Source organism: Triticum urartu, chromosome 2 (genome assembly GCF_003073215.2).
Source record: "Triticum urartu cultivar G1812 chromosome 2, Tu2.1, whole genome shotgun sequence".
NCBI lineage: Eukaryota > Viridiplantae > Streptophyta > Magnoliopsida > Poales > Poaceae > Triticum > Triticum urartu.
Window position 1 is genome coordinate 20982494 of NC_053023.1, and position 17885 is coordinate 21000378.

Consider the following 17885-nt stretch of genomic DNA (forward strand, 5'->3'; position numbering starts at 1 on the left):
GATTTTCGTGCTGAATTTTTTGATATATTATACGTTTTTTTCTGACATCGTATGCAGAAGTTATAGCCGTTTTACATTTTCCCTACACTTTTTGCAAAACATGTCCAAATTTAAGTTTTTAAATTTTCATAACTAGTAGATGTAGTAATATAACTACCTCTCGAAGGATTTTATTTTTTGAAGTTTTTATCATTTTCTTTTGATTTTTTCAAAACATAAAAGGCGATCCAGGGGGGTAGAGTTTGAAAATGGGACCTTTAGTCCCGGTTTGAGACACAAACCGGGACTAAAGGGCATCGCACCCTTTAGTCCCGGTTCGTGTCTCAAACCGGGACTAAAGGTCTAATCTTTAGTCCCGGTTTGAGACAGAAACCGGGACGAAAGGGCATCGCACCCTTTAGTCTCGGTTCGTTTCTCAAACCGGGACTAAAGGGCTCAGGTGAACCGGGACTAATGCCTTAACGGCACGAACCGGGACCAATGCTCACATTAGTCCCGGTTCGTGACTGAACCGGGACTAATGTGAATATTGCCCCGTGACCTAAGCCCTGTTTTCTACTAGTGAGTATTCCTAGGTTTATTTCGGAATTTTTGGCGATCTTTTAGTGGGAGGAGACATTCCAGTTGACAACGAGGCTCCTACGGTGACTTCATAAATCTCAGGATGATATGCTGGCACAGTCTCTCGAAGGTGCTCGTAGGGTTGAGTTTATGCATGTTTGTATGAGCGTTTGCGTCTGTACTGTGTTAAAAAAGAAATAAGAAATACCAACGACACTTAGAAATCTTCTTTTAGATAATATATATAGAAGAGCTACCTCCCCTGAACTTGCACTTACAAAAAAACAGTAAAGACGAATAAAAATGCAGTGCATTTCGCATACTTGTCAACGTATGCGACAATAACACACAAACCTGCCCTCACACACCAAGACAAATCGAAGAGCATAGAAAACAGCAGCATCCTTATTGACAGACACCATAATGGATGTGTCACCTTAATATAAATCGTCAGACGTAGCACTCGTAGAGCTTGATGTCCATCTGCAGACAGAAGTAGACGGTTCCCTCGGAGGCATCAAGTCGGAGCGTGGCGATGCCGCGCGCCATGAAGAAGTGGCCGGTGCCGCCGACGACGGAGAGGCCCCGGGTCTTGTCGTCCATGAGGTCCACGCCGACGAGGTTGATGGTGCCCTTGTGCGCCGTGGAGTTGAACACGATGGAGAAGCCAAACCACGAGGTGTAAGACTCCTGCTTGTCATAGAAGTAGAAGCCCTGGGCGCGCGCCGCGGGCCCCTCCCCCGCCATGGGTAGCACCTTCCCCACCGTCATCGGGTCATCGAACACCACGAGAGTGCCGAAGTAGGTGTCGTTCTTCCAGTGGGTCGTGCTGAGCACCGTGGGCTTGGTGGCCGCTGCTGATGTCGCATTCTCCGTGTTGTTGATGTCGTCGTAGAGGATGTCGTGGTAGTAGAGCGTCATCTCGTTGCACGGCTCGTTGGAGCTGCTGGCACTACTAGGAAAAGGCCTACTAATGGCGCACTAGTTTTGCCTACTAATGGCGCATCACTGGTGCGCCATTAGTATCACGCCACTAGTATTTATTACTAATGGCGCACCACTGGTGCACCATTAGTATTTGGTATACTAATGGCGCACTACCCAGTGCGCCATTAGTATATAACACCATGCGCCATTAGTATGCCTCCCAGGGCCATATTTAACCATGTGCTCTGGCACACTAATGGCGCACTGCGGATGGATGCGCCATTAGTATACTTGGCATACTAATGGCGCACTCTGTAGTGATGCGCCATTAGTATGAATATTAGGGTTTTTTTTACTTTTCTGATTTTTGCACAGGTTACAAAATATATTATTTGACAGGATATAGACAGTAGCACACAGCAACAGCAGATTCATCGAATACAATAGAAGATTAGTCTCCGAATACAATTCATCATATTAGTCTCCGAATTCAAAAGACCGAACAAAGATAAAACATTACAAGTCTCGAGACCACGAGTATCGAGTTTGTCGGAAGTAATACTAATCCTAACAAGTCCTACTAATCATCATCATACAACTTCTACTCGTTATTCATAACAATTCATACGATCATCATCTTGATAGTCATCGAACCAACCCTACTTAATTGTTCTTAGCACATGATCATCAGTATTAGGCAGGACCTAAATACCCTATTTAAGCTAAAATAGCATAAAATAATATAGACCCTGACTCTCCATTATGGAGAATGGAGAACATCCTGTCTCCAATTCTTGCGCTTCGGTTCGTTTTGCTTCCAAGAAGCTCCTTACGACTGTCCATACATTTTTTCCATCCTTTGATTTTCATGTCTCCACTTCTTTTAGAAATCTCGTATGGACAGTTGAGATTCGTAGGACGACCTGGCTGTATGTTCAAAACATTAAGACTACCTTTCTGATACATCATATGAGGCACACAATTCTCTGGGATTATCTGTTGAAAAACATAGTAATAACTTCATAGTTAGCAATGATGTACTAGTTTTAGAAGTATGCAAAAGATGCACGGATGTCGTAATAGTAAAAATCTTGCCAGGGTATCTCCATGGTAGTTACCGTAGTTGAACACATGCACTAGTGGCACGTATTTACCATAATGTTGAGGAGTTCGATTGTGGATAATGTAATTCTCAATGTCAGTACAAAATCCGACCAAATGATTTTTCTCCTTGTAAGTTGTTAATTCAGAGCCATCGGTGTAGTGGGTTTTGTCTACCATCTCCCGCACATTCTTTGAACAATAAAAATAAGCTGTCAATGGAAATAAGCTGTCAACTATTTTGAAATAAACAATATAAATTAGCTAATAACTATGTTTGAGAAACTCATATAGCGGTAGAACTGGAGGCGTATCAACAAGGACCCAAATATCCATATTGTCTTGGTTGATGTCAGGATTACCAAGATCCATGGTGATAAGCATACCCTCATCAAAACCATACATCTTGCAAAATGCTTCCCAATTTTTGCAACCAAAATGGGTTACGCTCTCAGAATTATATAGATTTACTTCAAAGTCCACATCGTGATGAGTCCTTAGGTGAATTTTCTTTGTTTCAGAAATTTCATGGTCTTCAAAATCCATCCTCTCCAAGACATAGCGTCTTGCATGGCATGGAATAATCTATACTCGAATTGTAAAAGATGAAAATTACACGTTGAAATAGTTGAAGTCATTCTTAATTATGAAAATAACACTTGTCATCGTTGTGTACCGTTTCAACTTCGAAGGTCTCCTCGAGCTTAATGCTGAAGCGCCGATCATCGTCCAGGTGAGGCATGTCGCACAGACCTCGATCGTCGTGGCACCAGTCGCACTTCGCCCGGAGACTTTCGTCGTCCGATGATGATGACGACATATCCTACGTTCATAATTCAAAACTACATCATTTAGGGTTTGTCGACACCGAGGCATCCTAAAAGGTAAGCTTTTATCATTTAGGGTTTGTCGACGATGAGGCACCCTAAAAGCCTAAGCTTTCATCATTTAGGTTCTTATCGACGCCGAGGCACCCTAAAAGCCAAGGTTTTATCATTTAGGGTTTGTCGACGTCGAGGCACCCTAAAAGCCTAAGCTTTCATTATTTAGGTTTTGTCGACGCCGAGGCACCCTAAAAGCCTAAGCGTACATCATTTAGGTTCTCATCGACACCGAGGCACCCTATAGAAGCCAAGTTAAGTTTTCATCATTTAGGGTTTATCGATGCCGAGGCACCCTAGGTTGGGCCTAATCACTTGGCACTAATCACTTGGCTCTATTGCCACCTATGTTGGGTTTATCATCTAGGGTTTATCGATGCTAAGGAGAATTCCATGTTGGGCCTAATCACTTGGCTCTATTGCCACCTATGGTTTAATGCAGCAAGAATGGCGGGGCAGTTGATCCTACTTAACTAAGTACTACAATACCCCTGACCATGCATTAGTCGCAAGTACCACATATGTCCTCTTTTTAGCAAAGTCATGCTAAAATTCACGAAAAATTTCAGCATGACCTTTGCTGAAAATAGGACATATGGAATACCCGAATTTGCCGGAACGGAAGTTAATCGACATTCCGGCAGACTCAAGGGCCTCTCAGGGTACCTGCAAATTCAGCATGACACAATGGTCGGAGACAAAACCCAGCCACAGACCATATGGTCCTCTGCTTTCATATGGAAAAAAATCAGCTCAACTTATGTGAGGTTCCATTCCAGATATAATAGGTCACCAAACAAAAAATCATCCACATATAATGGTACAGCAAAGAAACAACTTAATCCATGCCTCAGCTTATGAACAGTCATTACTTCAAATACAGAAGAAGGAACAATTTATTTGTGACATAGTTACAAATGATGACAGAATAAAGCAACACCGTGCACTAGCCTAAAAACAAGTGAAGTTTCACCCATATAAGAACAACTTTATAAAATCAGAGAAGTTGCTAAATTTTTTGTATCCTTCATATACATTGGAGTACAATGCTTTATAATGTTCCATCATCATTACAGAAAATTGACAATTGTCCATAACAGTTAATTGAAATTTTTGCCTCATAGCTTGGGTGGGTTAAGTACTAGGAGACTTTGTAATGTGCAGTACAGGTGCAGTAACAGGCTTCTGAGTGAAGAAAACATTTCTGTTTGATTTTCAAACCACACACTTACTTTCAACTATAAACAAAACTGACTTGCTATTAATGAAACTCATGGGGAAGTAACTACTAGCAGCATGTCATTATCATGGCAGTCCACTATATATTTTTATGACAAAATACATCATTATCAGGGCACATTATGGCCATTTTCTTACATGATGCTAACTGTACCTAACTGATTTTTTTGACAGTAGCTCAAGTTTTTGACAGTAGCTCCTAACTGTACCTAACTGAATTTTTTGACAGTAGCTCAAGTTTTTGACAGTAGCTCCTAACTGAATTTTCTGCTTAAAGGGAAGGCTAACTTAAGTGGCAAGATGATACAATTTGCGTAACATAACAATATATGCATCTTAATAACACACCATCTCCTAACAGAAATAGTATTCAGATCTACTAGGGGGCAAAGTAGAACTGATATTCTTTTGCTGACCTCTAGTACAAGGTATAGAAGAGGAGGTAAGAGAAGAAATAGTGACATTTCTCTTAGCAGGAGACTTTTTCTCTCTTCTAGAAACAACCGTAAATTTCTCCTCCTCTTCCACTACAGTATCATGCCAACTTAGACACAGGGAGGCGACATTTCCATTCGAGTCATGAATATCTAAACAGTGTTCAGTTTTATTACTATTTTGTTCCCTGGATAATTCCAATTCCTTGAGAATATGAATAAAATCAAAATTATCCAGAGGTATATCAACACCCATCATTGATGCTCTAAACATAATCTCCTTAGCTACTTAATTCCCCAACCCTAGCTACTTAATTCTCCAACCCCTTTTCTTGTCCAAAATTCTCCAACCCCTAACCCTAGAACACATCAGAAGGAAATCAAGAGGGGGAAGCAGCTTGGGTGCTCACTGGGGAGGTCGAGGGCGACTCGGGGTAGCCGGAGCTAGTCGAGGCGGCGCGAATTCGGCGTCGAGCGGTGGCGATGGTGGCCGAGGCGGAGGAAATCGGCGGGCGTCCGAGGGCGTCCGAGGAGGCGCGGGGGCGGCGACGGAGACGGAGGCGCGGGGGCGGTGGCGGCGTGGGGGCGGCGGCGAGGAGACGGAGGCGCGGGGCGGCGTGGGGGCGGCGACGGAGACGGAGGCGCAGGGGCGACGGCGGCGTGGGGGCGGGGATGGAGACGGAGGCACGGGGGCGATGGCGGCATGGGGGCGGCGACGGAGACGGAGGCGCGGGGGCGGCGGCGGCGTGGGGGCGGCGACGGAGACGGAGGCGCGGGGGCGGCGGCGGCGTGGGTCAGGGCAGCGGGGGGAATTAGCTAGGGGGCGAGGGAGAGGGACGAAGGGGATCTGGCGATAGGGAGGGAATTAGCTAGGGGGGAATCTTACTAATGGCGCACCTGCGGTCGGTGTACCATTAGTAATGTTTTTTTTACATAGCAATGGCGCACCAGGCAGAGGTGCGCCATTAGTAATCTTTTTTTACATAGCAATGGCGCACCAGGCAGAGGTGCGCCATTAGTAATCTTTTTTTATATATATAGCAATGGCGCACCAGCCAGAGGTGCGCCATAAGTAATTTTTTTGTTGCATGTAATAATTTTTTAGAAAATGAATATGAATATGAAACAGTAATATTTTTTATAAAAACAGTAATAATTGTTGTTTAACAACAATTGTAGTCTACACTTTTTTATTATTATTTTTTAAAAAATGAAGAGGGGAGAGGAGGTGGAGCTCACCTGGAAGTGGGGGGAGGGTGCGGGGGGTCGTCAGCGGTGGTGGTGGAGCGGGGGAGGGTGCGGTGGGTCGTCGGTGGCGGTGGAGCTAGCGGGGGAGGGTGCGGGTGGGATCGAGATCGAGATGGATGTGTAGCCGTTGTTCTGATAACCATCGCTCTTCATGTCCTTGTCCTCGGTGTAGAATGTGTAGCCGTTGATATTGTACGCCTCATAGGTCAGCAGGTTGTGCTCGGCGCCCTGTGACAAGGCGAATATGAGTTGTTCTTCCGCGGAAGAATCCTCATGTAAAGGGTACGACAGAAGCTTCTGCTTGAATTCGGATGTAACTTTTCGAGTAGATGATTTTTCATATAAAAAACTTTTTCATCTGAGTTTGTACGTAAAAGTTATGCCCATTTTACAAATTCTCGAGAGATTTCGCAAATAAAGTCGAAATTCATATTTGTAAATTTTCACAACAACTAGACCACATATCTCATGGGAAACTTATTTTGTTTTATTTTTTTGACATTTTCATCATTTTTGTTTATTTTTTTAAAAACTGAAAAGACGGTCCAAGGGGGGTGCATTCGGTGGAAGTGGTGGCCAAGTTACTAATGGCGCACCGTGGGAGTGGTGCGCCATTACTAGTTCAACTAGTAATGGCGCACCACTCCAACGGTGCGCCATTAGTAGTATTGAAAAAATTTTAAAAAAAATTCACTAATGGCGCACCGTGGGGATGGTGCGCCATTACTAGTTCAACTAGTAATGGCGCACAACTCCCACAGTGCGCTATTAGTAGTTTTGAAAAAAAATTAAAAAAAGGTTTTTTAATAATGGCGCACCGTGGATGTGGTGCGTCATTAGTATTTGAACACTAATAACGCACCAACACATGGTGCGTCATTAGTATATAGTAATGGCGCACCACATGTCTGGTGCAACATTAGTGTCAATTTCATCTATAGCCCTTTTCCTAGTAGTGTGGAGACGACCCTCCTCAGGCCGTGGCCGGCAGCCGCCCACGAGCCCAGCAGAAACACCGCGACCACAACGGCCAGTGACAGCTTGGAAGTTGCTACGAGGCCTTGCATTGTTGACAACGCTACTGATTACTGAGCCTAAGCTGCGAAGGATCTATCGACTAGCTGTGATGTAGTAGAGCACTGCTATGTGAGGATGCAGCTCTTGTTGTTGCGTGTTAAGAGCTTGACTTGTGCATGCTATTTATAGATGTGCATGCATTGAACTGTGGGGCATGCAGGTAGAAAGTATGAGTTTAGTAACTTAATTTAGCTTACATGATAATCTCCCTTGTACTCCAAGTGACCAGTCTTGTTTACAAATTGATTCGCCGGCTGGGTAGCTCCTCCAACGTAGCATACCAAAAAAAGCAAAAGCAATTATTGGTTTTGTGCTATTGGGCAGTCTTGAGTATGTAATCGTACACCAGCTACTCATGTTAGGTGGGCTTCCAAAAGCCACACACATGCACTGATGTTTCTTAATTTGGAGCAGAATATTTCCTCAAAGATTAGAAGGCATACTGATATAGATTGTTTTCGTTCCTCTCCAACCAGTTAAGGCAATGCATGACATCGCTTTTGCCTTTTTCGCTAGCACGTCCACATGCCAGCCATGGCCGGAGCTCGTGCCTTTGACAAGGTGGCAAAGAACACTTGAGACAACAAATCATTTGTATACCTGGCATAAACTATTTCGCTCGACATGATAAATATGTTATTTTAATAGACATGTCACCTTAACATGTAACATGCATGGCAGACGCTAGACCGTTTCCATTCTACTATTATACTGTTGGAATTTCGCTCTCGGTTTCGATAACATCAAAAACAACAAACACACACAAAAATCTTATAGCCAAGAACCCGTATCCGTATCGTTACTTCTGTTTTCTTTTCAACGCCCTCGGTTACTATTGACGCACTCGTGCTCATACACACAAAGACACACGGCGCGACCGAAACAAGCTATCAAACCGACTCAAACTAATCCTACCATAACACGGACACTAACTCCTGATGACAAGTTGTCAAACAATCTTTCCTAATCACTGGCTACATCCCTATTAGCCTATGCCTATTCGCATACAACTCCCGAAAGCTACTAAGTATGCTAACACAGTGCTACTAGACCATAGAGTCACATATGGTAACTCTTCTAAACTTATAATAGAACATGCCGACATTGTGTGAGAAAACCGATGATGGTGCAGATACATAGTTTGTTTTCTACGTTGCGCAATGCTCCCCCTGATCTTCCGCTTCCACGTTGCTTCTGCGCGCATAGCAGAGATCATCCTTGCCCAAGCACCGCTCCACTGTCGTAAATACTCCTTCTCCTTCGCTAGGACCTTGCCACCACTCCCACCCCCTCCTCGCTCTACGACAACATGCATGACGCTTGCTCAGCTTCTCCCAATCCCAGATGACCTGGGTGATCACTTCGAACGGGTCGCCTGGGCACAATGCCGCTCACCGGTCTCCATCCTCTCACACACACAGCTGCATGGATGCCGCATGTACGTGCATGTCATCCAATTCCCTTTCGACCTTGATGCCTTCTTGATGAGCCTCATCCTTGCCTGCCTCTTTGGCGGCATCCACCATCTCTTCAATGTCACGGATGATGGAGACTCTTGCTTATCCTTCACTATGGCGTCACCTGACGTTGCCTCGCTCATCGCTTCCATGGGCGACTTTAGGAAGCTGGGCATGTTGATCCGTTTCCCATGGCCTCTGCCTCGAGGTGCCACCTGCTGCTTGCCTCCCGGCTTGCCACTGCCATCGTCTGTTGGAACCGCATCCTCCTCACCGCCGGCGGCCGTTTCTGCACTGCGGCCAGCTGTGTCCACAACTCTTGATCTACCCAAGGAGCGTCGACAACGGCCTGGTATTAGCTTCTTTTATCGTATGCTTAATGTTAATCACTTCTTCCAGCTTACGTCACGCATGCATTACACCCAACATACACACCCGTTCTAGGTTACTTTCCTGCCGATCTCCGTTAGACCTAATGAACTGTTAGTTGAGTCAGCCCTAAACCACTGTTTTTCGGTCAAACAAGATTTCCTAGCAGTCAAAGTTCATGAGCATATCTACAAAACTGGCATCTTCTCTTGCTCAACCAAAATTCAAATTCTCATGCATGGTCCCTTGATTTTGAAGGGTTTCGTCTCTTCTTATTTGACCAACTCGAAACGGCGACCTCGAACGGAATTCGTTTACCCTACTGCTAAACCACTGCAGTCGCTTCCTGCATGTTTACACAAAATTCGTTTACCCTACTCCACCCCCTCGAACGGAGTCCATTCTTGGCCCTTTTGCTCACCAGCTTGCGCAGGCTCACGTGCCACAGCAGCCCCCTGCGGTCGCACACTCGCCGCATGTCCGTCCTGCCCTGCATGCGCCTAGGTCCCACCTCATGCATAATGATGACTGTGCGGCGCTCTCTGACACACCAAATCTTGCAAAAGATCCGTACGCGGTACCGGAGTCGCCGCACGCAACCGTAGTTCTCGCGCGCCCCCAGGAACCCCACTCGCTCTCTTTATCTGTGCCATCTCTAGACGAACCGCTTGCCCGCCCCGCGTCTAATCCGGACCCCGCTGCGCCTCCCTCTGTCCCCCCACGCGCAGCCCCATCATCTATGGCAACGGAGAATCTTGCATTGGGAACCGACGATCTGGAGAGAGCACGCGCCGTCTCGTCGATACAGCTCGTCCACGACGCCTCTGATCAGCATCTAGGCCTCATCATCACGCCTAATCCCTCTCTCCAGCCTACTCCGGCTAATCGGTCACCACGCCCCAGCACGTCGCCCCCTCTCCCTCTGACACACGCAATGGCGCCTGCCGCCCTGACGGCGGCCTTGTCACCCACGCGCTCCAACAGCAACACGACGCCATCCTACAAAGATGCTCTCCTCTCCTTCCCTCTCGACCGCAGTCATCCTCCCTCGCACCTCACCTATTTAACCCCTTGCCGCCTCCTCCCCACTCATCCAAACTCTCGCTCTCCTTCTCCCAAACACAATAAGTGGCACTGCTTCCGGTGCCTCGCCCTAGACCATTGCGTAGAGACCTGCCGCGACCCCATCCATTGTGCTCGCTGCTGGTGGTGCGGCCACCGCATTCGAGACTGTAGGTATAGACGAATCTGGCCCTTCTTCCCACCTCTTCCCAATTCCTTCGCATCTCATCCTAATCCCGCGTTCTGCACTCGCAGCATGGACTCCGCCGGCTCTTCCTCGACGGCGACCCGCGCCTCGCGCACGCTCATGATCGGAGACGTCCACATCATCCTCTCAGAACCATTCACCGCGCTTTGCGTCCCCTCGCCCTTCATCCTCAACGGCACTCCGGTCGATGCCAACGGGCCCCCCTTCCTCCCTCGCCGCCTCGTGCCTTTGCACCTCCGCCCACTCCCACATCACCCTCATCAACCAACTTTCACACGCACACGTCGCCATTTGACACCCATGAACTACAAGCGCGTCTCTCCGACGTCTTCCTCGCCTCCCAATACACTAGGTCTCCCTCTCATGTTTCCGACACCGACACCGAGGATGAGCCGCCACGGCCATTCCATGAGGCTGGCATGCTGCCGCCCTTCGTGGACATGCCTCTAGTCGCTCCCCTCCCTGCCTAGTCCACTGCCCTCGCCGCTTCGCCTTCGCACACCTCCAAAACCCTGACCCCAATCCAACCCCTCTCATCCGCAGAGCCATTCAACACACCTGCGGCAACCCCTCCTTCATCATGGGCGGCTCATGGCGTGGGATTGCCTGCCTCACCTTCCACACTCCCGCCGCACGAAATGACGTGGCCAGCCATAGTCCTATTGAGTTCGAGGACAACGTAGTCACCATTGAGCCGGTCAAGCACGTCGACCGTTCTATCGCCATCTTCACTGACCTCGCTGAGGTCGAGGTTTCTGAATTCCCTCATGAACTCTGGCACGAGGACGGCATACGCTTTGCCCTTGCCTTTATGGGAGATGTATGTGCCATCGATGACTTTTGTCCCCACGGAATAGACTACACCTCAGTCCGCGCCCTTGTGCTCCTCCAATCTGGCAAACCTGCTCCCCCTGGCATCATCACCCAACTCCCACCCATCAATAAAATCAAAATCACCAAAGTTGTCGAGGTTTCTCGCTGGCACCACGGAGATGGAGCCACTCCCTTTGGATCTGGCTCCTCTGACGGAGATTCTGCACCATTCTCTCAGCGCGCCTCACCACGTCCTCCATCCCCTGCTCACCTCGCCCCCATCGTCTCTGCAGTTTGCACGGGGTGGCGGGCCGATCCTACCTATGGCAGCACTAGGCCGTTCGCCCCCCGTGCAGCCATCGTTTCACCTGCCTCTGCTTTGGGAGGGTCAGCTCTGGCCTCACCTTTACCTCCCCCTGGCACCATGCGGCAGCCTCTCATCATTTTCGACAACATCTCTACTGCCTCGGAGGACATGCACGCCCCGCTCTTGCATGCCGTTTCCTCCGATTCGCTAGACCCGGTGCATGAACCCTCCCTTGCTGACCCTACCCCACCTGTCACCCGCCCAGCACCTTAGGTGGGTTCTGTCGCGCCTCCCAGCCCTTGCGTTGGGTCGGCTGCCGCTACGGTCCTTGTGGGCCCACTGATGCCGTCGAGCTCGTCCGCATTTGCCACGGTCATACCACCTACAGGTGCCAAATGCGGGCCCCACCGCCTTCACATTCTCGGCAGGCGAATCTTCATGTAATGCTGGTAATCCCCCTACCCCCTCCCCCGCTCAATCAACACAACCCTTTGCCCCCTGCTTCTCTGCCACTGACTGAGACCGCCATGCCTGCAGCTCTCCCCCTGCAGGATCTGGACACTCACGAGTGTACCATTCGCAAGGAGCGCCACAAATCTGCTCGCGACCAGTCCGCCTCCAAGGATAAGCTGCGGCGGAGCGCGCGGCTGGCTGGCAAGGAGGCCAAGTACTCACCCATGCTTGCCAGGGTCGTCAAGGCCAAGGCGGCGCGCCTCTCCGCCTCAGATGTTGGCACGGCCATCGACCGTGCTATCCAGGAAGCCCGGTTCCACCAGTCTGACGCCCCTCCTGCATCCGCCGAAGATCTCGCTGCCATTGCACTACTCTGCGGTGCCGACGACGCCCAAGTGGACGCCGTCCTTGGATCCGAGGCCTCTGCCTCTGGTGACGATGAGGCTCCATGAACTGCACCTCCTGCATCTCTGGACCGGTAGCGCAGTCCTGCCTGTCTCCACCACCTATAGCTTCACCGATCGTTGTTGTCGTTTGCTTGTACTTTTGGTTTATGATTTCCCTGTTGCATGTACCATTGCCACTTCGGACCTCGCGCATGGCTTTTGTAACTGTACGCTTGATGTACCCCGCCCTTGCTATCTGGTGCTTTAGCAAATCCTATGAGTAATGACACCTTTCTAATTTGCTCCTCGAATGTATGTGGCCTTGACGATGCTGGCAAATGTACTGACGTCCTTTCCGAACTTATGACGACAAAACGACACGTAACCCTCTTGCAAGAATAAAAACTTGATGACCTCCCTGCACCTAAAGTAAAATATTTTCTGCCTAGCACGCTCGATCAAGCCTTCTCACTGCCAGCCGTCGGATTCGTTGGTGGCACCATCTCTGCCCTCAATTCCACCCTCTTCCAAGTCATCTCATTCTCACACCTAACCTACTCTTTACCCTACTCCTGCGCACAGCTGCCTGCGCACAACCCATTGCTATCACAAACATCTACGCTCCATCAACACGATCACTCAAACAAGCATTCTTAAACGAGCTCTCGTCCATCTCGCAACCAGATGACACACCCTGGATTATCGCTGGGGACTTTAACCTCATCCGCTTCCCGTCTGAGAAAAACAACCTGGCGTTTCACCACGCTGAAGCCACTGCTTTTAATCAGACCTTGGATGATCTTGCCCTCGTTGAACTGCCCCTACTCGACCGCAGGGTCACCTGGTCGAATAATCGGTCTACTCCCACTTTAGAACGCCTAGATCGGGTCTTCTTCAATCTCGCATGGGCAGATGCCTTCCCCAACACCTCCCTATCTTCTCGCACACGCTTCACGTCCGATCACGTCCCATTACTCATCCATGTCACCACCACCATCCCGCGCTCCTCACGGCCCTGTGGCGAAATCGTCAACCAAATTTGGGCCTCTCCGCCCTCGCCACCCCCCAACGCTACCACTTCCCTTGTTTCCGCGCTCAAAAAATCACGCTCCCGCCTCAAGAAATGGGCGCGCTCGCGCATCCCAATTCCCCTACGCGAGGCATGGTACCACGCTGCCATCACTGCCCTAGATCTCATGGAGGAAAACAGACCTCTATCTCCTTCAGAGTCTCTCACATGCAAAATCATCGTAGCCTTACTCAAATGTGAAGGAAATATTCCCTAGAGGCAATAATAAAGTTATTATTTATTTCCTTATATCATGATAAATGTTTATTATTTATGCTAGAATTTTATTAACCGAAAACGTAATACATGTGTGAATACATAGACAAACAGAGTGTCACTAGTATGCCTCTACTTGACTAGCTCGTTGATCAAAGATGGTTATGTTTCCTAGCCATAGACATGAGTTGTCATTTGATTAACGGGATCACATCATTAGGAGAGTGATGTGATTGACTTAACCCATTCCTTTAGCTTAGCACTTGATCGTTTAGTTTGTTGCTATTGCTTTCTTCATAACTTATACATGTTCCTATATATGACTTTGAGATTATGCAACTCCCGTTTACCGGAGGAACACTTTGTGTGCTACCAAACATCACAACGTAACTGGGTGATTATAAAGGTGCTCTACAGGTGTCTCCGAGGGTACTTGTTGGGTTGGCGTATTTCGAGATTAGGATTTGCCACTCCGATTGTCGGAGAGGTATCTCTGGGCCCTCTCGGTAATGCACATCACTTAAGCCTTGCAAGCATTGCAACTAATGAGTTAGTTGTGGAATGATGTATTACGGAACAAGTAAAGAGACTTGCCGGTAACGAGATTGAACTACGTATTGGAATACCGACGATCAAATCTCGGGCAAGTAACATACCGATGACAAAGGGAACAACGTATGTTGTTATGCGGTTTGACCGATAAAGATCTTCATAGAATATGTAGGAACCAATATGAGCATCCAAGTTCTGCTATTGGTTATTGACCGGAGACGTGTCTAGGTCATGTCTACATAGTTCTCGAACCCGTAGGGTCCGCACGTTTAAAGTTAGGTGACGATCGTAATTAGGGTTTTGTGTTTTGATGTACCGAAGGTTGTTCGGAGTCCCGGATGTGATCACGGACATGACGAGGAGTCTCGAAATGGTCGAGACATAAAGATTGATATATTGGAAGCCTATATTTGGATATTGGAATCGTTCCGGGTGAAATCGGGTTTTTACCGGAGTACCGGGGGTTACCGGAACCCCCCGGGGGTTAATGGGCCTACATGGGCCCTAAGGGAGAAGAGGAGGGCCGGCCAGGGCAGGCCGCGCACCCCCTCCCCCCTAGTCCGAATAGGACAAGCCCCCCTAGTCCGAATAGGACAAGGAAGGGGGGGCCCTTTCCTCTTTCTCCCTTCCCCCTTCCTTTTCCAACAAGGCAAGAGGGGGTGGGAGTAGGACTCCTCCAGGCGCACCCCTTGGGCCGGCCGCACCTCCCCCTCTCCCTCCTTTATATACGGGGTCAAGGAGGCACCCCATGACACACAAGTTGATCTTCCTGATCGTTCCTTAGTCGTGTGCGGTGCCCCCTTCCACCATATTCCACCTCGGTCATATCGTAGCGGTGCTTAGGCGAAGCCCTGCGTCGGTAGAACATCATCACCGTCATCACGCCGTCGTGCTGACGAAACTCTCCCTCAACACTTTGCTGGATCGGAGCTCGAGGGACGTCACCGAGTTGAACGTGTGCAGAACTCGGAGGTGCCGTACGTTCGGTACTTGGATCGGTCGGATCGGGAAGACGTACGACTACTTCCTCTACGTTGTGTCAACACTTCCGTTGCCGGTCTACGAGGGTACATAGACAAACACTCTCCTCTCTCGTTGCTATGCATCATCATGATCTTGCGTGTGGGTAGGAATTTTTTTGAAATTACTACGTTCCCCAACAGTGGCATCCGAGCCTAGGTTTTATATGTTGATGTTATATGCACGAGTAGAACACAAGTGAGTTGTGGGCGATATAAGTCATACTGCTTACCAGCATGTCATACTTTGGTTCGGCGGTATTGTTGGATGAAGCGGCCCGGACCGACATTACGCGTACGCTTACGCGAGACTGGTTCTACCGACGTGCTTTGCACACAGGTGGCTGGCGGGTGTCAGTTTCTCCAACTTTAGTTGAACCAAGTGTGGCTATGCCCGGTCCTTGCGAAGGTTAAAACACCACCAACTTTACAAACTATCGTTGTGGTTTTGATGCGTAGGTAAGAACGGTTCTTGCTAAGCCCGTAGCAGCCACGTAAAACTTGCAACAACAAAGTAGAGGACGTCTGACTTGTTTTTGCAGGGCATGTTGTGATGTGATATGGTCAAGACATGATGCTAAATTTTATTGTATGAGATGATCATGTTTTGTAACCGAGTTATCGGCAACTGGCAGGAGCCATATGGTTGTCGCTTTATTGTATGCAATACAATCGCGCTACTTTATCACTAAGCGGTAGCGATAGTCGTGGAAGCATAAGATTGGCGAGACAACAATGATGCTACGATGGAGATCAAGGTGTCGCGCCGGTGACGATGGTGATCATGACGGTACTTCGGAGATGGAGATCACAAGTACAAGATGATGATGGCCATATCATATCACTTATATTGATTGCATGTGATGTTTATCTTTTATGCATCTTATCTTGCTTTGATTGACGGTAGCATTATAAGATGATCCCTCACTAAATTATCAAAGTATAAGTCTTCTCCCTGAGTATGCACCGTTGCGAAAGTTCTTCGTGCTGAGACACCACGTGATGATCGGGTGTGATAGGCTCTACGTTCAAATACAACGGGTGCAAAACAGTTGCACACGCGGAATTCTCAGGTTAAACTTGACGAGCCTAGCATATAACAGATATGGCCTTGGAACACGGAGACCAAAAGGTCGAGCGTGAATCATATAGTAGATATGATCAACATATTGATGTTCACCATTAATACTACTCCATCTCACGTGATGATCAGACATGGTTTAGTTGATTTGGATCATGTGATCACTTAGAGGATTAGAGGGATATCTTTCTAAGTGGGAGTTCTTAAGTAATATGATTAATTAAACTTAAATTTATCATGAACTTAGTACCTGATAGTATCTTGCTTGTCTATGTTTGATTGTAGATAGATGGCTCGTGCTGTTGTTCCGTTGAATTTTAATGCGTTCCTTGAGAAAGCAAAGTTGAAAGATGATGGTAGCAATTACACGGACTGGGTCCATAACTTGAGGATTATCCTCATTGCTGCACAGAAGAATTACGTCCTGGAAGCACCGCTAAGTGCCAAGCCTGCCGCAGGAGCAACACTAGATGTTATGAACGTCTGGCAGAGCAAAGCTGATGACTACTCGATAGTTCAGTGTGCCATGCTTTACGTCTTAGAACCGGGTCTTCAACGACGTTTTGAACGTCATGGAGCATATGAGATGTTCCAGGAGTTGAAGTTAATATTTCAAGAAAATGCCCGGATTGAGAGATATGAAGTCTCCAATAAGTTCTATAGTTGCAAGGTGGAGGAGAATAGTTCTGTCAGTGAACATATACTCAAAATGTCTGGGTATCATAATCACTTGACTCAACTGGGGGTTAATCTTCCTGTTGATAGTGTCATTGACAGAGTTCTTCAATCACTGCCACCAAGCTACAAAAGCTTCATGATGAACTATAATTTGCAAGGGATGAATAAGACTATTCCTGAGCTCTTCGCGATGCTAAAAGCCGCGGAGGTAGAAATTAAGGAGCATCAAGTGTTGATGGTCAATAAGACCACCAGTTTCAAGAAAAAGGGCAAAGGGAAGAAGAACGGGAACTTCAAGAAGAACAGCAAACAAGTTGCTGCTCAGGAGAAGAAACCCAAGTCTGGACCTAAGCCTGAGACTGAGTGCTTCTACTGCAAGCAGACTGGTCACTGGAAGCGTTACTGCCCCAAGTATTTTGGCAGATAAGAAGGATGGCAAAGTGAACAAAGGTATATGTGATATACATGTTATTGATGTGTACCTTACTAATGCTCGCAGTAGCACCTGGGTATTTGATACTGGTTCTGTTGCTAACATTTGCAACTCGAAACAGGGGCTACGGATTAAGCGAAGATTAGCTAAGGACGAGGTGACGATGCGCGTGGGAAATGGTTCCAAAGTCGATGTGATCGCGGTCGGCACGCTACCTCTACATCTACCTTCGGGATATTAGACCTAAATAATTGTTATTTGGTGCCAGCGTTGAGCATGAACATTATATCTGGATCTTGTTTGATGTGAGACGG

General features: G+C 47.8%; 1 protein-coding gene across 1 annotated transcript; it reads right to left on the reverse strand.

Moving 5' to 3' along the window:
* Positions 1-837: 837 nt before the first annotated feature.
* On the reverse strand, positions 838-10731 carry LOC125534787 (dirigent protein 5-like). Its single transcript, XM_048697892.1, has 2 exons — positions 10610-10731; positions 838-1528 (listed from the first exon to the last, which is right to left on the reverse strand). Exons 1-2 carry the CDS (start codon positions 10729-10731, stop codon positions 1012-1014), a joined length of 639 nt encoding a protein of 212 aa, XP_048553849.1. The 3' UTR covers positions 838-1011.
* Positions 10732-17885: the final 7154 nt, after the last annotated feature.